This window comes from Mytilus edulis, chromosome 12, assembly GCF_963676685.1.
Source record: "Mytilus edulis chromosome 12, xbMytEdul2.2, whole genome shotgun sequence".
Classification (NCBI taxonomy): domain Eukaryota; kingdom Metazoa; phylum Mollusca; class Bivalvia; order Mytilida; family Mytilidae; genus Mytilus; species Mytilus edulis.
The window spans coordinates 53977887-54003256 of NC_092355.1; the positions used below are offsets into that span (position 1 = coordinate 53977887).

Sequence of the window (25370 nt, forward strand, 5' to 3'; positions counted from 1 at the left end):
TTTGTATGTGTTCTCTCATTGAAAATGTAAACCAGGTGCTCCGCAGGGCGCAGCTTTATACGACCGCAGAGGTCGAACCCTGAACAGTTGGGGCAAGTATGGACAAAACATGCAAGCGTGATACAGCTCTGAATTAGGATTGTGATCAAATTTTTGACATTACATGGTTTTTTTTTTTACACAAAACAAATGTCAAGATTTTACAAATCAATTAAAGATTTCTTCTTCAAACTTTTTAAATCTAAAATTAAATAGTTGACACAGCATAGGTTTCTGACACAGAATGAATGTGGTCTAATGAACTTAAAAGTTTTTTTTTGCCTTTGAGCAATTCACTATGCTGTTGAATATTAATCCTCTCAAAAAAATGTTTGAAGAAATTTTCTTTTTATTTATGAAATCTGAAATGAGAAAAATTTAAACCCCCCCCCCCCCCTTTTTTCACATCCCCGTTTCCCTTTTTCCAAAACTGATATCAATTCAAATTTCTAATGGAGTTTGCAACAATAACTACTCTTTTAAATACATCATAAAATATTAAAATGTAAAATAAAGTGCTTGTTATCACTGAATGGTAAAGATTGGTTGGTAGTAAAAGTGAATATACATTGTTTATTGTATAAAACAATAAAAAAAACTTTATCAGCAACATTTTATATTGGCAAATTTCCAATGAAGTTATTTACATAAAGTTATTGGCAAATAAAAATAGAAAATGACATCATAGTCATGTCTGGCAAATGTCCAACATACATTATCTAAAAACATTTTAGATAAGATAAGGAAAAAAAGCTTCATCAGCAACATTTTATATTGGCAAATTTCCAATGAAGTTATTTACATAAAGTTATTGGCAAATAAAAGTAGAAAATGACATCATAGTCATGTCTGGCAAATTTCCAACATATATAATCAACTACTATTCTATACAAAGAAAGATAACTCCAATTGAAAATTAATTGCTATTGCACAATATTGTGCAATTAAATATTTCTTGCTATTGTGCAATACTGTGCAATTGAAAATTTCTTGCTATTGCACAATACTTGATATGGAATCCTGATTTGGACCAACTTGAAAACTGGGCCCATAATCAAAAATCAAAGTACATATTTAGATAAAGCATATCAAATAAGCCCAAGAATTTAATTTTTGTTAAAATCAAACTTAGTTTAATTTTGGACCCTTTGGACCTTAATGTAGACCAATTTGAAAACGGGACCAAAAATTAAGAATCTACATACACAGTTAGATTTGGCATATCAAAGAACCCATTTATTCAATTTTTGATGAAATCAAACAAGGTTTAATTTTGGACCCCCATTTTGACCAACTTGAAAACTAGGCCAATAATTAAAAATCTAAGTACATTTTTAAATTCAGCATATCAAAGAACCCCAAGGATTCAATTTTTGTTAAAATCAAACTAAGTTTAATTTTGGACCCTTTGGACCTTAATGTAGACCAATTTGAAAACGGGACCAAAAATTAAGAATCTACATACATAGTTAGATTCGGCATATCAAAGAACCCCAATTATTCAATTTTTGATGAAATCACACAAAGTTCAATTTTGGACCCTGTTGGCCCCTTATTCCTAAACTGTTAGGACCTCAACTCCAAAAATCAATCCCAACCTTCCTTTTGTGGTCATAAACCTTGTGTTCAAATTTCATTGATTTCTATTTACTTATACTAAAGTTATTGTGCGAAAACCAAGAATAATGCTTATTTGGGCCCTTTTTTGGCCCTTAATTCCTAAACTGTTGGAATCAAAACTCCCAAAAGCAATCCCAACCTTCCTTTTGTGGTCATAAACATTGTGTCAAAATTTCATTAATTTCTATTCACTTAAACTAAAGTTATAGTGCGAAAACCAAGAAAATGCTTATTTGGGCCCTTTTTGGCCCCTAATTCCTAAAATGTTGGGACCAAAACTCCCAAAATCAATCCCAACCTTCCTTTTGTGGTCATAAACCTTGTGTTAAAATTTCATTGATTTCTATTCACTTTTACTAAAGTTAGAGTGCGAAAACTAAAAGTATTCGGACGACGACGACGACGACGACGACGCCAACGCCAACGTGATAGCAATATACGACCAAAAAATTAAAATTTTTGCGGTCGTATAAATATCTACAACTATCACACTGCATAGATCTTTTAATTATATGGCACATTTGGTAAAATTCTAAATTATTCATTATTCAACGACAAAAAAAGTAAACCGAACAAACGGTTCCTATTACTGAAATGTTTGGTTAAAAACTGTTCTTGCAAAATTGTTCTTCAATCTGGAGAAAGAAATCCCCCCCCCCCCCCCCCCACCATCATTTATTTTAACCCCCTCATTTACCAGAATGAATAACATTTTAAGAAGATTTCCTTTTGTAAAATATGGTACATGTTGCTGATATCATTACACTTAAACACAAATTATTGTCTGAAAATTAGAAAAATGCTTGTTTTAGACCCATTTTGGCCCCTAATTCCTAAATGGTTTTGGCAATTATCCCAAATTATTTTGCAGTAGTAGTTTTTTTGCAATATTTCATTCATAATCATAACTATTACTCAGTTGTTTTCCTTACTATTATTGGTATCTCTATGTTATTACTTGAACTAAGAGTAATCTCCTCAACCTTATCAGCTCTTCATCCTTTCTCTTGTTGTCTTCATCTTTCCTCCTCGTTTTCTTGTAAACGTCTTCTCATCTCCTCATCTTTTTCTTGTAAACGTCTTCTTATCTCCTCATCTTTTTCTTGTAAACGTCTTCTCATCTCCTCATCTTTTTCTTGTAAACATCTTCTCATCTCCTCATTTTTCATCTGAATGAGTCTTAGGAAAACTTCCTCTCTATTCTGTTTCATACTTTCAATAATCTGCCTATCTCTTCTATTGGTGTCCTGCAGCCCAATGATCTCTTGTTCGAGCTCATCTAGTAAAACAAAACTGACTTATCATGAAATTGTTTTTTAAATGTTAAATTCAAAGGATATCTATGAGGTTTTAATGCAGCAGACGCAACACATGTCACAGCTCCTTTTCCATATATATTTACTTAGACCTAAGGTAAATTGGTTGTCTTTTTTCTGACAGCACTTCTTGTCATGTTGCATGTTAAATTTTAAATATTTCAAGTATCAAATTACAATAGAAACATCTAAAGCTTGGAATTTAGACATTTGAAAATAAAGTGTTGTTAAGTTTATTAAATAGTTTCAGAAAAAAACATCCTTTTAAATCAAGGGCAGATAAGAAATTGCAATTAAGAATACAATTTGTGTTTGTTTGGATTTTTTAAAGAAAATAAGGGCTGTCCCCATATTTGTTTTGACATTTAAGATGCATTAATAAAAAGCAACTCTCTCATTAAATTTTAAACAATTCTATTGTTCAATGTTTTCTCAATAAGGTAAAAAAGTTTCTCTTATAAAAATCTTATACCTAACTGATATTTCATTAATTTCAATATGTCTTTACAAAATACAAGCTATGTGACCTGCTTTTTGTGTGAAAGGTGTTTATGATATGCTAAATGACCTTTCCAATTAAAATAAATCGGGAATGTGTCCATTGGACACAGATGATGCCCCTACTTGCATATACTATTATAAAGGGACATCACTCAAGATCAGTACATGTGACGCTACCCAAATTTTTACTTGATCTGAATTTTGTGGTAATGAGCATTGAATATATATGTTTCATATGTTAGCATTTGGTTGAGGTAAACTTAAGTGAGAGAATGGAAACGAAAAATTGCATTTGTAAAGATGCACAACTCTAAAAAGGTAAAAGTGATGCAACCGAAATTCACACTTGGTCTCTTTTTTTATGGTAATAAGCTTTCTGTATAAGTTTCATAACATTTGGTTGAGGCAAATTGAAGGTAGAGAAAGGAAACGAAAACTTCAGCGTTGTTTTCCATTTGTAAAGGTGCATAACTCTTAAACGGTAAACGTGATGCCACCAAAATTCACATTTGATCTGGGTTTTTTTAATTAAGCATTGTGTAGAAGTTTCATAACATTTGGTTGAGGCTAACTAAAGGTAGAGAACAGAAACCAATTTTGGGACGTACAGATAGGAAATAACACTGTGCTATTAATCAATACTTTGGAAATCTGTTTTCAGACTATATACATAGAATTTTACCTTGGAAAATAGACAACTTCTTAAATGTTCAAGAAAAATAATTCCCCCACCCCCCCAAAAAAAACTCTTGATTAACCCTCTGCCCCTTTTTCAAATAAAAATATTTGAAGAATTATCCTTTTTTGAATTGTAACAAGCACATATTTGAAGATCACATTGCTATAAACATAATCCTCATAGGAAAACGTAACGCAATATCTCATAAGTAAACATCAAAATATCTAGTTTGATGTCCAATATTTAAAAGTAATTAAATAATAATGTTCATGAGCAATATATAAGAGGTTGGCTTTAATTTGAAACATCATTTAATAATTGATATTTAGAAACAGCCATATTGTCAAAATATTGACAAGAAGTTTAAATGAAGGAAGACAATTTTGGTGAGCAATTTACTAAAGTAAGTATGATTTTTTTCTGATGCAATAATTCAAATATTTTAAAATTATGACACATGATTTTTACCCAACTCAAAATCTACATGCAGGTTGTCCTTAAAGGTGTTATTTAGAATATATGAAATGTACACTGGCCCATAAATGAAAACAAGTTGTCACTGAAACTATAGTTGTTACATTTTAAGTCATTTGGTGGAAAGTTTTATCATTGGCAATCATACCATATCTTCTTATTTTTATACAGAAATATTTCTGAATGAAGTTATTCTGACTGAATATTAAGTTGAAAGTCTGCAAGGTATTATTGAAAACTAGTTTTTTTTGTAGGCCTTTTACCAAGCAGATGAATGTACCTATAGGTTACTGTGGATTTATTTATTTTCCTGGGTACCAATTTTCGTAGATAGAGGCAAGCTAATATATTCAAGGATTTTTAAATTCGTAGTTTAAGAAAAGTTTGCATACATTCCTTTGGAAGTTCATGGTTACCCTGTTTCAATGAAAATTGGTATCCAACGAATATTAAAGAAATCACAGTATGTTTTTTTTTACATGTAATAACTTTGACATACTTCAAGGTCAACAATGTGCTAAATCTATGACCAAATAATATATGCAAGCAAAATAAATGTTCATATTTCTTTATCTAGTCAATATCCCACTCATTTTAAATCTTCAAGAATATAAAATGCAAATTACTCTGGGCCTTATTCAAATGTTCTAATTAGTCTTGATTTATATTACAAACATCAGGAAAACATTTAACAATGCAAAAAATATAAGCAGTAAAAATGTCACTAAAGGTTACAGTCTTGGTTGTTTCCTGAAGTCAAATAGGATTATCTTGCAACTTAAAAGTATTTTTTTTAAAGTAAATGTTCAATATGAGATTTTATATATTACAATGTACATTGATGTACATTAAACATTAGAAAGCAGATATGTAGAATTACAATAAATAAGACCACAATGTTGCAAACTGATTATTTTTTTAGTAGTAGGAAAATTTAAAACCTAAAATATGTTTATGTACAAAATGTAAGTTTGCGAAAAAAAATTGAAAGTGGTGAAATAAATATTGTTTTAGCGAAAGAAGTTGCAAAAAAGAAAATTGACCCAGAGGAAACCCTGCAAATAATATTGACCTACCACTAAATGGTCCCCCATATACTGATATATATAGATCCTGACTGACATGGAGAGGTTTAAATAATCATCATTGATATATAAGGCATTCCCCTGATCTAATCTGACACAAACTATTTCATTGTTGATGCCATCAAAACTGACACCACACACAGTATGCATAAATCTTGCTTCTTCAACCCTATGTTCTATTGTTGTAGGACCTTTTGTGAAACTCAAAGCATGTCTAATATAACATGACAAATATTAATTCAAATGAAGGTAACAAATAAGGAAAACAAGTAATATATATTGGCTCAAAAATAAATATACTGATGTTTCATTCTCAAGGTTAGATTAATATTTACTTGTTGATTTAATACATGTATATCTTACTGAAAGTAACCTAAAGTTGTGATTTTACTGCTATCAGCATTTACTTAATTGCCTCTGGATAGTTGATAAAAGTCTTTCAATAAAAATGACTAGAACATGAAAGAAACATAATAACCCACATATATTTTTGGTCATACCAAATTTTTTCTTTCTTGGTGTACCTTGGGTTTCGTCAAGGCTGTTCTCCAAGTCTGTAATGGTTGGATCTGAAAGGGAAAAAAATATTTTCACTAGAAAATGACAAGTGCAACTGTGGTATGAAAGCAGGCAAAAAGCCTGGCATAGTGTAATCAGCTGGTAATTTTGCAAAGTAATCCCATTTTATGATTATTCCTGCAATTTGTGATTACCAATTATCGTCATTAAGGTAGCACAATACAAAGATTTTTTCACTCCCAATCAGACAACTTTAAACTGATGTAATTCATTTCATCCTTCTTTATATTTTATAAATGAGGTACCAAAAGAAAGAAGAAAGATTAATCTTTCAAATTGTGATAATTTCATTATGACATAATTATTACATAATCAATTGTTATGTAATAAGTTGCTATATTGTGATGTCCATACTTGAATGAATTTAGCGTATTTGTTCTTCATAGCATCCCAAAATATTTTATAGATTCTTGTACAACACAGCTTGACCTCCAAAACTGGATGACACATGGACACATAGATTTCTATAAAACTCAAACAAGTAGACAGGGCCAAAAAGAACTAAAAAGAGTCCTCTGAAAAGTTAATATTTGTAGTTACTGTATAAAACTTTGTTAATAAGTTAACTAATGTGTCCTATCTCTATTGCATATTTGAGTAAATAAAATATGTTTAGCGCAAACCTGGAATAGACTTGGTAAGGAATATGGCCTCTACCTGTGGAATTTAAATTAAAAACAGGAAACAAATCCCAATTTTTTTACAGTTATTATGAGAGCCTGTAAATAAAGACATGATCCATGCAAACTCATCAATCCTTTGAATATCCAAAATGCAATATCGGCCAGAGATAGCTATCATGTCAAATTTAATTCTCAGGTACCCATTTGCAGGAATGATATTTTAGAAAGTTGTTTGATCTCTATCCAATGTAAACACTGGGAAAATAAAATATTTTTTCTAGGCTCCTATGCCCAAAATTTATAAAAAAAATCTGTGACATAACCCATTTATGTAAAACTTGACTTGAATAAACTAAAAATTGCTACTAAATCAAATGGTAGGAAAAAAACTTTGGTTATCTCATAATATTTGTCTTGTGTAACTTTGAATTGTACACTGCATTAAGTTTAATGTATGCATACTATTCAATTGCCTGTGCACTTTGTGAAAGCATCCTTGAATATCTTGAGGGTGATATTTAGCAGCAACTCTTCTTCTTTTTCTGGATGCTGTTCCCATGTCTAGATTACCATTTCCTGTAATAATGGATTTAATAATGATTATAAATAAGAACTTCTGGCTGACTATAACTACTTAAGGTAGCTACCATTTGATTTTTAGGGGGGACTACGTAGGATAAACTTTGAAAAAGTTTGTAAGGGTTCCGAGGAACCTAGTGTCTCGCCTACTTAAGAAATAAATGTTTTAGAAACTTTAACTGCAGATTGTATGTAATGTTAACTAGAAGAAAACTACGTACATGATTAAGTAACATACGGAAAAACAGAACATATATTTTACAAAGTTTCCTTCTAGATACTAGCTTTTGATCATAAACAAGTCCAAGTTTGGTAGAAAAGGATAGTTTAAGAAAGTTATTAAAATTTCAAAAGCTTTAACCACAGAGTGAATATTTGTGAACGCTGCTGAAGATGGAATATAGGATAGCTAAAATTGTCTCGCTTTTTCAACAAAAGTCAAAGGCGCGACAAAATAGGCAGGATGAGACACTTTGCAAAATAAAATAGGCAAATAAGATATGTAATTATGCAATTTGTTGTAGGAATTAACTTCAAATATTCAATGTTTTCTATATTTTACCCAAGGTTGCCAGCAAATCGTTGCTTCCTTCATCTTCATATTCCTGTACACTACTGCTCAATATCGGTAAAACACCTAACAAAAAAAGAAAGACAGGAATACAAATAAATTGCGTCACCAATTGCAGCTGGATATGACTGCAGAAGTCCAACCCTGAATCGTTGAGGCAAAAATTGGTACAGGTTTGTAATCAAATTTTTGACACATAATAGGTTCACAGAACAACTGTAGTCAAGGAACTTAGAATTGGTAATATGCTCAATGTTTTGCTTTTGTCTAATACACTATGCAGTTTCAAATTGCCCCCCTCCTAAAATTAAAAAAATTTCCCCCCTGTTTTTTTTATTTTATGCAATACGCCTTTTTAAAGGAATTTATTGGTGTATAAACTCGACCAATTCACTTTTATGATATGTTTGTGAGTGACTTGTTCAAGTTTATACACCAATAAATTCCTTTAAAAAGGCATTTAATCCTTATCTATACTATTAAACGAGAAGACCTCATTTTGGGTGTCGCTTCTCTTCCTTCCACAATAAATCAATCATCATGCCTTTGTGTCCTATAGGTAACATGCATAGTCGCATTTGTCATCCATTCTTATGATTATTCAGACTGAGTTATTTTGGGAGAAAAACGACAAAAAAGGAGTCCGGATATGATTCCGTCATCAGACTGACTTTTAGTCATAGATAAGACTTCCGGTTTGAAACATGGACAAAATACAACCAATCGTATGATAGATAACAAAAAGGGAAAATAGTGATTTTGCAAAAATGAAAGTTAGGTAAAGATTAAAGGAGGCAGGACCTTTGTCGGGATGTCTGGATCGGGTGTTTTTTAAGCGGGATTTGGGATTGATCCTTACGGGATCCGAGAATATATTTTTCAATTTCGGGATATGAATTTCTTTAAATTCTGCATCTCGGAATATCGGGATCAGGATCCCTCCGACAACCCCTCAATTAGCCTTAGTCGGTATTAGTCATTTATGTGTATACATGATTCAAATCCTACCATTCATTGTGGTCGTAGGCCAGAAACACGAATATAATTGAATTTAACAGAAAGGAAACAAATATCGGACTTTGAAAAAGGGAGAGGGCTTTTGATACCCTTTATGTTATTCTCCATACATAATATCTTTTACAAAAAATCATCCTACAACAGTTCACAAGCTGTATATGCCCGCGATTTCGCGGGTGTCTTCTAGTAATTCTTTAAATTAGGAGATAGGGAATATAATTTTCCACACTCGTTACCTCTATCACATGTAAATTGTATATTTATGTCATTGATAGGCCTGGCGCAGGAATATATTTGTTGGTTAGGCCAATTAAAATTAATTGATAGATTTTCATCCCCGCCCGCCCCTCTGAAATCGTCCCGCCCCAATTTTTTTTATTTTGCAAAATTTACGATTTACGGATTTTGTTCATTTCCGTTACCAGTAACCATCAATAATTTCGTTTCATTCGAACTTCCTGTTTATAAAAGTTCGGTTTTCATATTTCTTGTTTCGAGTTTTTTAAAGGGAAAACGGTACTATTTATTCTGCCATAGGCGACAATACTAACAATTCCTAAATTTACCACTTTTTATAATAAAAACCTGGATAAAAAAGTTATGTGTGGTGTTAGTACTTTATTATTCTATTTTAAAAATTAAAGCCAAATAGTATCATGACCAATTTCCAACGGAGCTTGTTTATGTTATCCATGCCCATCGTCATTTTACAACAAATTTTTGAAATTTTGGAAGCCTTTTCGAATAATTCTCTAGAAAATATTTCAATAGGTTTTGAAATTTATATTGTAAATTTACACCCTGCAGTTATTCATAGATAATTAAAAAAATATATTGTACCCTTACATCCAATCACAGCGCTCCTAATTTGACTTCCTTCACCTGCCTTGGGTACACAAAAGGCCAACCTAATGCTGGGAAAATGTAATACTACCGTTTTCCCTAAAACGATGATATTGACAAAATCTGCTGCTCAATGGTGACAGTATCATCTATGGAGAATATAGAAAGATTACCAGAAGGGCATAAAATATTCGGGTTACGAGTATTAAATACGCTGTGTCCAACGCAAATCGCGGTATGTCACAAATTGGAAATTTCTTTCATCAGAAAATTGTGGATTTATTTAATAATACATTGACTTTGTGTAAGCAAATTTAGGCTGTGAATGATTTCCAAAGTGCAAGAATCGTGGAACAAATTGGTAGAAAAAAAATATTTCAAAAAGTCGGCAAACATACACAGTCATTGTGTACTAGAAAACCCTTAGATTTTCCTATGGCTATTGTTTTTGTTTAAAAACACAAAATACCATTTATAATGTAACCCTTAGATTTTCCTATGGCTATTGTTTTTGTTTATAATGTAATTATATATGCGTCACTTCTTGCATAACTTGAGAATCTTAAAAGCGCCAACTTCACTATTCCTGGCAACACTTGTTTGAGTGTTCATTTCATTCATATTACTTGTGCTGCATACCATTGCATTTGCATAAGTTTATTGGGACTACAAACCATCGCTTAGAGAGCAAACTAAATTTGGAGTTGGTATTCAAATGAATAGAGAATTTCTCCATGGTTTTACTGTTTGCTGAAAATATGTTTCTAATGTAGCAATTGCATGTAGAACAGTCCGTGTTGCAAATCAGAGATGTTTATTCAAGAATTATGTACGATTCTTTATACATGTTTAAACATTTACATGGTATAAGCTAAATTTTGTAATTATAACACTTGCATATATATGAAGTTCACGCCACAAGAAAGTTTCAAATTGAATAAAATTTAAAAAATAAAATTCTCCCACCCGCCCCATTTTATTCAAAACTTTGGATGAAAATCCACTAATTAATTTTAGTTGGCCTAAACGCAAAAATATTTGCTCAATTAAATTTGCTATCTGATAAAAAGTAAACTGCAAAAACCCGTAATATCATTCAATCGAATGTTTTTGTGTATTATTTTATTTGACGATAAACATGCAATGAAAATAAATTTGGTAACGAGGTCATCTTGTTTACATTAGTACAAAAAGAAGTTCGGTCAATGTTGTCTTTCGAAAAATAATCAACGTCAAGATCAATTACCGGAAGTGGTCTCGACCAATCATATCAACGTATTCCATAATATGCAAATCCTATAAGAATCATATAACAATGTATATTATGTTTACAGTCACTGAAGCATGTTTTAAGGGAAATTTTTATGGTCTCAAATATATTCTGGAAATTTTGATACATTGATTTGATTCATTGATACATTGATTGTGGGAATTTTATACCCACAATGTATTCTGTAGATTGATAGATCATATCACTTACTCGTGATTTCAGGATGTTGGGATTTACTTTATTTAAATTCGGGACCACGCAATTTTGTGTTTTTAAACTCGGAATTTCGGGATCAGGACAGGTTGTTTGCTTGCTTAACATTCTTTTGCAGTTATTTCATGCATGTTCAGGTGACAGAAGGAAATTTTGTCATATAAGGCATCTATATACAAAGTATGAAGCATCCAGGTCTTCCACCTTCTAAAGTATAAAGCTTTTAAGAAGTAAGTTACTGCCCCTGACTCTGGATCACTATCCCTATGTTGAGTTTTCTACTACAAAAGTCGCAGACTAAAAAAAAATGAGGCGTTTTCTTCCGAAACTTCTTCTGAGCAAAAATGCTATAAAATTTTCATTTTCACCAATACTTTTAAGAATAGATAACTGTGAGCAAAGACTTTTATGCCATTATAACAAGAAACTAGATATCATTGAGATGGGAGCCATCTCTGTGGGCCCCACTGTGAATAATGTGCATTAAAAAATTGTATCTTTACCATAGGACATGGGTTTGTCAACTGAAATCAAAGTTTTTGACCTTGACCTTTGACCTAGGAAGTTGTAAATATATTATGACACACCCTTTGATGTTGGTTTATATACATGTCAAGTATAAACTATGAAATGATAACGGTTCTCAAGATATAGAGCGGACACGATCTTTACCATAGGACATGGGGTTGTCAACTGAAACCAAAGTTTTTGACCTTTAACTTTGCCCTAGGCAGTCGTTCATAAATTATGACACACCCTCTGGTGTTGGTTCATATACATGTCAAGTATAAACTTTGAAATCATAAAGGTTCTCAAGATATAGAGCGGACACGATCTTCACCACAGGACACAGGGTTGTCAACTGAAACCAAAGTTTTTTTACCTTGACCTTTGACCTAGGAAGTTGTAAATACATCATGACACGCCCTCTGGTGGTGGTTAATAAACATGTAAAGTATAAAGAATGAAATCATAATGGTTCTCTAGATATGGAGCGGACACAAAGTTAAAGTGTTACGGACGGACGGACGGACAGACTGGTGACTATAGGGCGACCCGCCTTTGACCTAGGAAGTTGTACATACATCATGACACGCCCTCTGGTGGTGGTTAATAAACATGTAAAGTATAAAGTATGAAATCATAATGGTTCTCTAGATTCGGACGGACGGACGGACAGACTGATCACTATAGGGCGACCCGCCTAAAGGCGGGGCCCTAATAAATAAATTATGTGTCCAAGGACCACAGATGATGCCTATTATATCAAGTTATTAAGGGACCTAACTGAAGACCAGTAAATGTGACGCTACCCAAATTTGTACTTGATGTTAGTTTTGTGGTAAAAAGTATTGGGTATATAAGCATAATATAACCAGATGCTCCGCAGGTTTCAGCTTAATATGACCGCAGAGGTCGAACCCTGAACAGGTGGGACATGTATGGACACAACATTCAAGCTGGATACAGCTCTGAATTTGGATTGCGATTTAATAGTTGACACAGCATAGACTTTTAGTTTCTGACACAGAATGAATGCGGTTTAATGAACTTAATTTTTTTTTTTTTGCTTTTGAGCAATTTACGATGCTGTTGAATATTAATCCTCTCGAAGAAAAAATATTTGTAGAAATTTTTCTTTTCAAATTCTGAAATCTGAAATGAGAAAAACAAGAGGCTCTAAAGAGCCTGTGTCGCTCATCTTGGTCTACGTGAATATTAAACAAAGGAAGAAGATGGATTGATGACAAAATTGTGTTTTGATGATGATGATGTGTTTGTACATCTTACTTTACTGAACATTCTTACTGCTTACAATTATCTCTACCTACAATGAACTTGGCCCAGTAGTTTCAGTAAAAAATGTTAGTAAAAATTTACAAATTTTATGAAAATTGTTAAAAATTGACTATAAAGGACAATAACTCCTTAGGGGGTCAATTGACCATTTTGGTCATGTTGACTTATTTTTAGGTCTTACTTTGCTGTACATTATTGATGTTTACAGTTTATCTCTATCTATAATAACATTCAAGATAATAACCAAAAACAGCAAAATTTCCTTAAAATTACCAATTCAGGGGCAGCAACCCAATAACGTTTTGTCCAATTCATCGGAAATTTTTAGGGCAGTTAGATCTTGGCCCATAAAAAATTTTACCCTTGGCAGATTTGCTCTAAATGCTTTGGTTTTTTAGTTATAAGCCAAAAAACCCCTATGTTCTATTTTTTGCCATGGCCGCCATTTTGGTTGGTTGGCCGGGTCACTGGACACATTTTTTAAACTAGATACCCCAATGATGATTGTGGCCAAGTTGGTAAAATTTGGCCCAATAGTTTCAGAGGAGAAGATTTATGTAAAAGTTAACGACGACGGACGACAACGGACGATGACAGACAACGCCAGACCCTTGACGCCAAGTGATGAGAAACGCTCACTTGGCCCTTTATAATGGACCAGGTGAGCTAAAAATTTCAAAATTTCCTAAAAATTACCAATTCAGGGGCAGCAACCTAACAACTGATTATCCAATTCATCTGAAAATTCCAGGGAAGATAGATCTTCACCTGATCAACAATTTCACCACCTGTCAGATTTGCTCTAAATGCTTTGGTTTTTGAGTCATGAGCCAAAAACTGCAATTTACCCTGATGTTCCTTTTTTTAGCCATGGCGGCCATCTTGGTTGGTTGGCCAGATCACTGGATGCAGTTTTAAAACTAAATACCCCAAAGATGATAGTGGCCAAGTTTGGATTAATTTGGCCCAGTAGTTTCAGAGAAGATTTTTCTAAAAGATTACTAAGATTTACGAAAAATGGTTAAAAATTGACTTTAAAGGGCAATAACTCCTAAAGGGGTCAACTGACCATTTCGGTCATGTTGACTTATTTGTAAATCTTACTTTGCTGAACATTATTGCTGTTTACAGTTCATCTCTATCTATAATAATATTCAAGATAATAACCAAAAACAGCAAAATTTCCTAAAAATTACCAATTCAGCAACCCAACAACGGGTTGTCTGATTCATCTGGAAATTTCAGGGCAGATAGATCCTGGCCTAACAAAAATTTTACTCTAAATGCTTTGGTTTTTGAGTTATAAGCCAAAAACTGCATTTTACCCATATGTTCTACTTTTAGCTGTGGCGGCCATCTTGGTTTGTTGGATGGGTCAACGGACACATTTTTAAAACAACATACCCCAAAGATACTTGTGGCCAAATTTGGTTAAAATTGACCCAGTAGTTTCAGAGGAGAAGATTTTTGTAAAAGATAACTAAGATTTAGGAACTGGAGGCTCTAAAGAGCCTGTGTCGCTCACCTTGGTCTATGTGAATATTAAACAAAGGAAGCAGATGGATTCATGACAAAATTGTGTTTTGGAGATGGTGATGTGTTTGTACCTCTTACTTTACTGAACATTCTTGCTGCTTACAGTTATTTCTATCTATAATGAACTTGGCCCAGTAGTTTCAGTGGAAAATGTTAGTAAAAATTTACAAATTTATGAAAATGGTTAAAAATTTACTATAAAGGGCAATAACTCCTAAAGGGTCAACTGACCATTTGGTCATGTTGACTTATTTGTAAATCTTACTTTGCTGAACATTATTGCTGTTTACAATTTATCTCTATCTATAATAATATTCAAGATAATAACCAACCAGATGCTCCGCAGGGCGCAGCTTTATACAACCGCAGAGGTTGAACCCTGAACGGTTGGGGCAAGTATGGACACAACATTCAAGCTGGATACAGCTCTAAATTTGGATTGTGATTAAATAGTTGACACCGCATCGGTTTCTGACACAGCATGAATGTGGTCTAATGAATTTAAAATATTGTTTTTGCCTTTGAGCAATTCACTTTGCTGTTGAATATTAATCCTCTCAAAAAAATGTTTGAAGAAAGGAGTAGGTCCGGTAAGGACCGATTTTGGCCTCAAAATTCAAGTTCATATGACGAAAGATTTTGACCACTTTTTAAACACTTAAGTGACTATTTTATTTGAATTAATTAGTTTATGTGAAAGATTTTAACAGATTTTGTCCTTAAAAACGATCCGATTCAAGCTCAAATATGAAAAATCTACCTAATATGCCGAAAAATGTCACTTTTCCGATGGTTTTTGGTACAAATGAAAGTGGCCGCATCCGTGTTCATCTTCAACCTTTATATATGTTATGTTTTATCATAAAATACAACTTACATTTCAATATTAAGGATGAACACGAATGCGGCCACTTTTGTTTTACACGAAAACCGTCTAAAATTTAACTAAAATGCTAGAATTATGAGGATTTCAGAAATTTAGCATGACTTAATGGTGCTAGTACCGGATATATGTGCATTATATTGTCAAAAACAGCCCATATTTATGTAGCATAAGCATTCTACTGTCCAATAAATAACTAAAGGTTTACATTTTAACAATTTTGTAAAACTGCTATATTTTGGGGCCAAAAAGGGGTCTTACTGAACCTACTCCTTTTCTTTTTATTCATGAAATCTGGAATGAGAAAAAATTACACCCCCCCCCCCCCACACATTTTTTTTTCACATCCCCCTTTCCCTTTTTCCAAAACTGATCTCAATTCAAATTTCTAATGGAGTTTGTAACAATAACTACTTATTTAAATACATCATAAAATATTAAAATGTAACAAAAGGTGCTTGTTATCACTGAATGGTAAAGATTGTTTTAATTTATCAGTTGGTAGTAAAAGTGAATATACATTGTATATTGTATAAAACAATGATTTAAGTTGACTCAACAACTTATCTGGACAAAGAAAGATATCTCCAATCAATTGAAAATTTCTTGCTATTGCACAATATTGTGCAATTAGATATTTCTGGCTATTGCGCACTTTAGTAAAAGTGAATAGAAATCGATGAAATTTTGACACAAGGTTTATGACCAAAAAAAGGAAGGTTGGGATTGATTTTGGGAGTATTGGTCCCAACATTTTAGGAATTAGGGGCCAAAAAGGGCTGCTTACAATTATCTCTATCTATAACAGTACTTTCTGTGGAAAATGTTATTGAAAATCTTCAAATTTTAAGAAAATTGTTAAAAATTGACTATGAAGCGCAATAACTCCTTAGGGGGTCAATTGACTATTTTGGTCATACTGACTTATTTTTAGTTCTTACTTTGCTGTACATTATTGCTGTTTACAGTTTATCTCTATCTATAATAATATTCAAGATAATAACAAAATCAAAGAGCAGATTGCTCTGAGGGATTCGATTGCCATTGTTTCATTGACACATGTATGCATGTAGCTGGATAATATTATTTTCAAAACTAATTCAAATGACAAACAGACATGTAAAATAGTTACAAAATAGCCAAACCCGGATAAAAGTGTATAAACAATGTAATTAGGTCTATTGTGTTTTATTTTTGTACAATCAATACCAAGTTTACTTTCCACAGCAGTCACTGACTGACTCAGAGTGAGAGATGTCAGAGAAGGTATTTTATTTCACACATTGGTTTTTATATTTTATTAAGTGTCTGTGAGCTATGCGCTGACGTATAGTCATCAATGTGCTGATGGATCGTCGTATGATGTAGATGTAGATTTCAATTCGTATCTTATCACCTTTTTTCCTACGTTAATTCTAGGAGGAACCCCATTCCTAACTCTTTAAATATTTAATTTCCTTTGGGTCAGTCATCATGGCTTCTTTCCGTACACATTTATCGGTTTAAATTGCATTCGTTTTTAATATATTACGACGTTTATTGACAGAACGAGCTAATAATCGACGTCTTGTTTATATTCAGAATTCACGGAAGTTACTGCCGGAAGGGAGACAACTCGAAACGATAATATGGAAGACTCCATTTCGCCTGAAGGGGTGTTCTACGATGTGGAATATATTTATTTTAATCTAAATGATGCATATGATTTAAGATTATGCATCAACAATAACCCTCAATAACGGACATACATAGAAAAGATCCCATGAGTTATAAATTAATTAATTGAGTGGGGAATCCAGAGCAACCATTCAATCTAAAACCCCTGTAAGTCAAGAAAACTATACGCATGCGCATAATTTCCAAATCAAACCCTGGGGCAAGATATATTAAATGCTTATTAAACGACCTAGATGGTTCTCAATTTCTTTATGGAAGTACAATTTCAAATATCAGTTTCATAACGGTAACATATAAGAAAAACTCCACTTCAGTTCTTATATGACAGAAATAGATTTATCGGTATTCAGAGAACTCTCGCATTTTATCAAAAGTAGGAATTCCCTCTGACGTATTTCTAAATTTATAACTACACTAAATATCAATACTGCTTAATTCTGATTTTCCGTGTTGTTAAAAACACGCATCGAAGTCAAGGGAATTATCAAACATGAAGATTATGAAAAGATCATTATAGGAAAGTTGATTAAGTTCAATCCCTTTGTTTGTTTTTACCTTTTAAAGCAAGACAATCATAAGAATCTGATATGTTCCTTAATGTTTAGAATAAAACGATTGACGTGGGGGAAATTGCTCTGAGCCACCGGTATAAGTCTACAGATTGCTTGAAAGCAATCATATCCCAAAAACAGCAAAATTTCCTCAAAATTACCAATTCAGGGGCAGCAATCTAACAACCGATTATCCGATTCATCTGAAAATTCCAGGGCAGATATATCGTGACTGATCAACAATTTTAATTCCTGTCAGATTTGCTCTAAATGCTTTGGTTTTTGAGTTATAAGCCAAAAACTGCATTTTACCCCTATGTTCTATTTTTAGCCATGGCGGCCATCTTGGTTGGTTGGCCGGGTCACTGGACACATTTTTTAAACTAGATACCCCAATGATGATTATGGCCAAGTTTGGTTAAATTTGGCCCAGTAGTTTCAGAGGAGAAGATTTTTCTAAAAGATTACTAAGATTTACGAAAAAATGGTTAAAAATTGATTATAAAAAGCAATAACTCCTAAAAGAGGGACGAAAGATACCAAAGGGACAGTCAAACTCATAAATCTAAAACAAACTGACAACGCCATGGCCAAAAATAAAAAAGACAAACAGAAAAACAATAGTACACACGACACAACATAGAAAACTAAAGAATAAACAATACGAACCCCACCAAAAACTAGGGGTGATCTCAGGTGCTCCGGAAGGGTAAGCAGATCCTGCTCCACATGTGGCACCCGTCGTGTTGCTTAAGTGATTACAAATCCGGTAAATAGTCTAATTCGGTAGGTCATATTCATGAAAGGGAAGGGGATTGTAGTTACGACGTAAGGAACATATCCGATATCATTTGTGAAACGGTTATTCCATAACGGTCAACCAACTCGTGATGGCGTCCGTAAAATTTACGAAGGGATGATTTCAACTTTACCATTTGGAACTCTTGGTTTAATAGCTTCCTTGTGAGCAGCAAACCTCTATCAAGAAAATCATGATAGGAAATGCAAGCACGGGAATATCGTATCAATTGGGAGATATATACCCCGTATGCAGGTGCCGCTGGAATGTTGCTACTTAGAAATGGAAAGTTCACAATTGGAAAGCCGAAATCATCTCTTTTGTCGTAAAGTTTTGTTTTCAACCGACCCTCATTGTCAATTTCTAGATGTAAGTCAAGATATGAAGCCGACTTAACTGTATCTGTAGTATCCTTTATCTCTAGTTCGATTGGATAGATGCGTTCCACATAGTCACCAAATTTTGAATTGTTTAGTGAAAGAACATCATCTATATAGCGGAAAGTAGAGTTAAAGGATATTGCTAACTTCTTATCTTTCTTCCTAAGAAGTTCCTGCATGAAGTCAGCCTCATAATAATAAAGAAACAAGTCGGCGAGTAGAGGGGCACAGTTTGTTCCCATTGGAATGCCGACAGTCTGTTGAAAAACACGTCCTCCGAACGTAACAAATATGTTGTCAATCAAGAAATCAAGCATCTTGATAATATCAGTTTCAGAGAATTTTTTGTTTGAATCAGAGTGATTCTTTACAAAGTATGATTTATCTCTCCCTAAGACAAGATACTTGTATCTACGTTGGCCATTCTTTTTTATGAAGCAAAGTAATATCAACTCTTTCAATTTGTCTTTTAGTTTGGAATGTGGAATACTTGTGTACAGGGTAGAAAAGTCAAATGTTTTAATACTGTTACAAGATGAAAGAGAGTTAGATTGTATGTACTCTAAAAGATCTTTTGAATTTTTAAGTATCCACATCTGATTCACGCCACCTCTAGAATAGGCAGTTTCACAATAACTTTGACCATTTTGGTCATGTTGACTTATTTGTAGATCTTACTTTGCTGAACATTATTGTTGTTTACAGTGTATCTCTATCTATAATAATATTCAAGAAAATAACCAAAAACAGCAAAATTTCCTTAAAATTACCATTTCAGGGGCAGCAACCCAACAACGAAATGTCCGATTCAACTGAAAATTTCAGGGCAAATAGATCTTGACCTGATGAACAATTTGATCGCGTCAGATTTGCTCTAAATGCTTTGGTTTTTGAGCTATAAGCCAAAAACTGCATTTTACCCCTATGTTCTATTTTTAGCCATGGCTGCCATCTTGGTTGGTATGGCGGGGCATCGGACAAATTTTTTAAATTAAATACCCCAATGATGATTATGGCTAAGTTTGGTTAAATTTGGCCCAGTAGTTTCAGAGGAGAAGATTTTTCTAGAAGATAACTAAGATTTACGAAAAATGGTTAAAAATTGACTATAAAGGGCAATAACTCCTAAAGTGGTCAACTGACCATTTTGGTCATGTTGACTTATTTGTAGATTTTACTTTGCTGAACATTATTGCTGTTTACAGTGTATCTCTATCTATAATAATATTCAAGAAAATAACCAAAAACAGCAAAATTTCCTTAAAATTACCATTTCAGGGGCAGCAACCCAACAACGAAATGTCCGATTCAACTGAAAATTTCAGGGCAAATAGATCTTGACCTGATGAACAATTTGATCGCGTCAGATTTGCTCTAATTGCTTTGGTTTTTGAGCTATAAGCCAAAAACTGCATTTTACCCCTATGTTCTATTTTTAGCCATGGCTGCCATCTTGGTTGGTATGGCGGGGGCATCGGACAAATTTTTTAAATTAAATACCCCAATGATGATTATGGCTAAGTTTGGTTAAATTTGGCCCAGTAGTTTCAGAGGAGAAGATTTTTCTAGAAGATAACTAAGATTTACGAAAAATGGTTAAAAATTGACTATAAAAAGCAATAACTCCTAAAGTGGTCAACTGACCATTTTGGTCATGTTGACTTATTTGTAGATTTTACTTTGCTGAACATTATTGCTGTTTACAGTTTATCTCTATCTATAATAATATTCAAGATAATAATCAAAAACAGCAAAATTTCCTTAAAATTACCATTTCAGGGGCAGCAACCCAACAACCAATTATCCGATTCATCTGAAAATTCCAGGGCAGATAGATCGTGACCTGATCAACAATTTTAATTCCTGTCAGATTTGCTCTAAATGCTTTGGTTTTTGAGTTATAAGCCAAAAACTGCATTTTACCCCTATGTTCTATTTTTAGCCATTGTGGCCATCTTGGTTGGTTGGCCGGGTCACTGGACACATTTTTTAAACTAGATACCCCAATGATGATTATGGCCAAGTTTAATTAAATTTGGCACAGTAGTTTCAGAGGAGAAGATTTTTGTAAAAGTTAACGCAGGACGACGACGACGACGGACGACGACGGACGCCAAGTGATGAGAAAAGCTCACTTGGCCTATCGGGCCAGGTGAGCTAAAAAGTGAACTAACGTAAATTGATTTATTACCGATGATTATTGGAAATTCTTCAAGTAAATTATAGGCCTAACTTGAATACCTTTTATATATTCGTATTTATATTTCATTTTTTTTTAAAAGATCATGTTAATCATTTATCGTTCAGACATATTTTACAGAATCACTTTATGTAATGTAGATCTAAAGTAATAGGCAATAAATAAATCTATCATCCTTATATTATGTATATATCAAACATCTAATATTTCATTTGTGTATTCAATTATGAGGTCAAATATTTGTGTATTGAAATGTATATTAGGTCTGTATAATTATGTAACACTGATGTTGATAATTAATGTGGTCAATTTGATTGACAGTTTTGGAGGTGGGTCATTGTAATTTAAGGTCCACCTTGTCCCTGATTGTTTGGTGATAATGACAGTTGTCAATCATACTAGTATTGTATCAATACTCTATTACCTAATCAAAATGCTTTAAAAAAAGCCTGCACGTCAAAACACCATTATGACATACATTCTGGAATGAACTGCTCCAAAAATATATCCATGTTTCACAGTTTACATGTTTATTATGTGCACATACATGAGAACTATAGGGAACTATATTTCAGTGTGAATACATGCAGTAATAGTAGCTTACCTGTGGTGTTGTTAGGGAGGCCAGTGTTTAAGGAATTTCCGAAAGATTTAGAACAAGTTCCAATCTTTCCAAAAAATCATGCATCTCAGACTAAACTATCAATCCGTACACATCTAACATCCAATGGATTTAGTGTAAAGACGTCATAAACAGTCAGAGAAAAACACACATTTCATTAAATTTAGTGGAGAAAAACTTAAGTTAAGAGAATAGAAACAAAAAAATTCTTCAACTTTTCCACTTGTAAAGGGGCATAACCCTAGAATGGTAATCAAAGTGATTGTATAAATCACTGAATGGTAAAGATTGCTTTAATTTATCAGTTTGTAGTAGAAGTGAATATTACATTGTATAATGTGTATAGCATTGATTTAAGTTGATTCAATTATTATTCTGGACAAAGAAAGAGAACTTGAATTTTCAAAGAAGATTTCATAAAGCATTGGTTTTAGGTGATTCAACAACCATTCTGGACAAAGAAAGATAACTCCAATTTACTGTCTTGAAACTACAAAAATGCTTGTTTTTGGCCCCTTTTTGGCCCTTTATTCCTGGACTGTTTATTATCCTGAAACCATCCGTCTTCGGAGAACGATGACGACGGTGACGACAATGACGACGTGATACCAATATACGTGATATACGACCACACAAATTTTGAAGTCGTATAAAAATAAATAAATTATACCGTCTGCATACAAGGTAAGATCTGAAAACACAAACCTGCCATTGTTTTCTTCTTTTCTTTTAATTTCTTTGGTATTCTTGTTGTTAATCTGAAAAATAGGTTAACTTGATATTTATCAACGGAATAATTAGAATAACATTATAAAAATTATTAAACAAAATTTGAACAATACTAGAGGCTCTATAGAGCTTGTGTTACGTATACCCATCAGTTTGTCTATGTGCATATTCAACAAATTGTTACAATGACAATATCACTCATTGTAGTCCAGAATAGAGTTCATGACAAAAATCTGTTTGATTGTCTTGTGTTGCTGATTATTTAGTCTTTAATTTATCTTTCTTTTTTAGTTTTTGTTGAAAACACAAAAGAGGGTAAAAAACCACATAAAAGGGCCACCACTTATGAAGGAGTAAGAGTCTACTTTTCTTATCATCAACTTGTTAGTAGATCTTCCCTTGCTCAGTTGCTGATCATTTTTCTTATCTAATGATTTTATTGATATTTTACAATCTTTATTTGGGGGGGGGGGGGGGGGGGGGGGTAAAAAGACAAAATGATAAGTTTCAAAAAGAGAAGTCACTTCTTCATGTTCTTCCTATGATTCTGAAGGAGTGGGATTCCTAGCTGATATGCACTGATAGTAATGCGACTTCTTTACAGTAACATCCATGACATCGATCTATCACAAGTAGATCCTGTATTATATCAAACTAACTCAAGAGGAAAACTTAACATTGAAAATTTCTCATTACTTTAATTAAGTCACTGGACAATGTCCTTGTGAGCCAGGGCCTCAAAATTGTCGGCAAACTGATATGTACTGATAGTAATGCACCTTCATCATGCACCTTCATCATGTTCATACAAAATATAATTGATCTATCACACTAACTTCAGCAAGAAACTCTTAAAAATCAAAAATTGCTTTATATTAATTCAAACTCACTAGACCATGACTTATATCATATATATTTAGGGGACAGAGCCTCAAACAAGTGTTCAAATTGATAGTTATGCAACTTTATATTAGATACGATGTATCAATGATTATGACAATTAGTTGCTTTGTGAAAGCCTGTGAAATATAAAAGAGATGATGTGGTATGATTGCCAATGAGACAACTGTCCACAAGAGACCAAAATGACACAGACATTAACAACTATAGGTCACTGTACGGCCTTCAATAAAGAGCAAAGCCCATACCGCATAGTCAGCTATAAAAGGCCCCAATATGACAAGGTAAAACAATTCAAACGAGAAAACTAACAGCCTTAATTATATAAAAAATGAACAAAAAACAAATATGTAGCACATAAACAAACCACAACCACTGAATTACAGGCTCCTGACTTGCGACAGGCACATACATAAATAATGTGGGGGTTAAAGCCTTTCAAAATATCAAAGAGGGGCGAAAGATACCAGAGGGACAGTAAAACTCATACGTTAAAATAAACTAACAACGCCATGACTAAAAATAACAAGAACTATCTTTAAAAAAGATATCCGACATATTTAAATTTGAGTATATGTTTAAAACTATCATTTCGTTAACCTTCAGAAGCACAAAGATACCATTTAAATAACATTTTCTCTGTTTGTGTTCAGTATTCTCGGTCCTCGTATCTTTCTGTTTACATTCACCAAAACCCCGCGGAAAAACCTATAGAAGCACAAAGATACCATTTAAATAACGTTTTCTCTGTTTGTGTTCAGTATTCTCGGTCCTCGTATCTTTCTGTTTACATTCGCCAAAACCCCGCGAAAATCTCACATGCGTAGGTGCGTTCTAAAAGTCATGTACGTTCGTACAACAAAGTTTACATTAAAATTTATATAATTGTCCCGAATAAACAGCTGTCACGGATGCAAAGAGATATTGGAGAAACAATTATTTTAATAAAAATATAAATCTTTGTAAGATCTAGTTCAAATATTTATAGTTTTTCACTTGCTTTCCATCACGATATAATTAACGAAATGTTTTTTCAAACACAACCAAATCACCCACCATGACAGCATTTTGTCCAATCACAGAAAGGATTTTCGAGCATGCGTATTCTGTTTAGTTAAGCGTCCTTAAGTACAAAGGGCACAAACCGAAACTATACCGACTACGTCGGAAAAACACAAACAGACAAATGAATAGACACAAGTTGACAACATAGAAAATTAAAGACTAAGCAACACAAACCCTACCAAAATCTGGGGGTGATCTCAGGTGCTCCAGAAGGGTAAGCAGATCCTACTCCACGATCTGCTCCACATGTGGCACCCGTCGTGTTGCTTACGTTATTACAAATCCAGTAAATAGTCTAATTCATAAGTTCAAATTTGAGAAAAGGGAAGGGTATTGAAGTTACAACATAAGAAACATATCCGATATCATCTGTGAAAAGGTTTTCCATAACGGTCAATCAACTTGTGATGGCGTCCGTAAAATTTATGAAGGGATGACTTCAACTTCACCATTTGGAACTCTTGGTTTAATAGCTTCCTTGTGAGCAGCAATCCTCTATCAAGGAAATCATGATAGGAAATACAAGCCAGGGAATATCTTATCAATTGGGAGATATATATATACTCTGTATGCAGGTGCTGCTGAAATGTTGCTACATAGAAATGGAAAGTTCACAATTGGGAATTCACATGTTTGCAACTTAAAGTTCCTCTCTTTATATCAACTTGTGCAGAAAACTAAACTTTGAAAATTGCTAGTCAATTCAAAGTTGCTGGACCATGACCTAGGGGACAGGGCCTCAAATCAGTAGTTCCTTTCAAACTTAAGTTTAGTTGTCCCTAAATAAATCTGTATGACTTTGTTAGAAGTTGCACAACA

The 25370-nt window shown here is 33.2% G+C and overlaps 1 protein-coding gene across 2 annotated transcripts; it reads right to left on the reverse strand.

Moving 5' to 3' along the window:
• Nucleotides 1-2351: 2351 nt before the first annotated feature.
• LOC139497274 (glutamic acid-rich protein-like) lies at nucleotides 2352-22618 on the reverse strand. 2 transcript variants are annotated; one of them, XM_071285456.1, is made up of 5 exons: nucleotides 22563-22618; nucleotides 8058-8132; nucleotides 7379-7492; nucleotides 6239-6283; nucleotides 2352-2938 (listed from the first exon to the last, which is right to left on the reverse strand). In XM_071285456.1, the coding sequence occupies exons 1-5, from the start codon at nucleotides 22567-22569 to the stop codon at nucleotides 2676-2678; spliced, it is 504 nt and encodes a 167-aa protein (XP_071141557.1). In that variant the 5' UTR covers nucleotides 22570-22618; the 3' UTR covers nucleotides 2352-2675. The 2 variants fall into 2 exon arrangements, with proteins under 2 accessions (XP_071141557.1, XP_071141556.1); XM_071285455.1 differs by having other exon boundaries at nucleotides 6215-6283.
• Nucleotides 22619-25370: the final 2752 nt, after the last annotated feature.

Bases quoted from the DNA above. Each gene is read 5' to 3' on its own strand.
- LOC139497274 (XM_071285455.1), bottom strand. The intron at 7,493-8,057 runs GTAAAATATAGA...CCATTATTACAG, and splicing joins CGATTTGCTGGCAACCTTGG to GAAATGGTAATCTAGACATG. The intron at 6,284-7,378 runs GTATGCATACAT...TTTCCCTTTCAG, and splicing joins AGTGCACAGGCAATTGAATA to ATCCAACCATTACAGACTTG.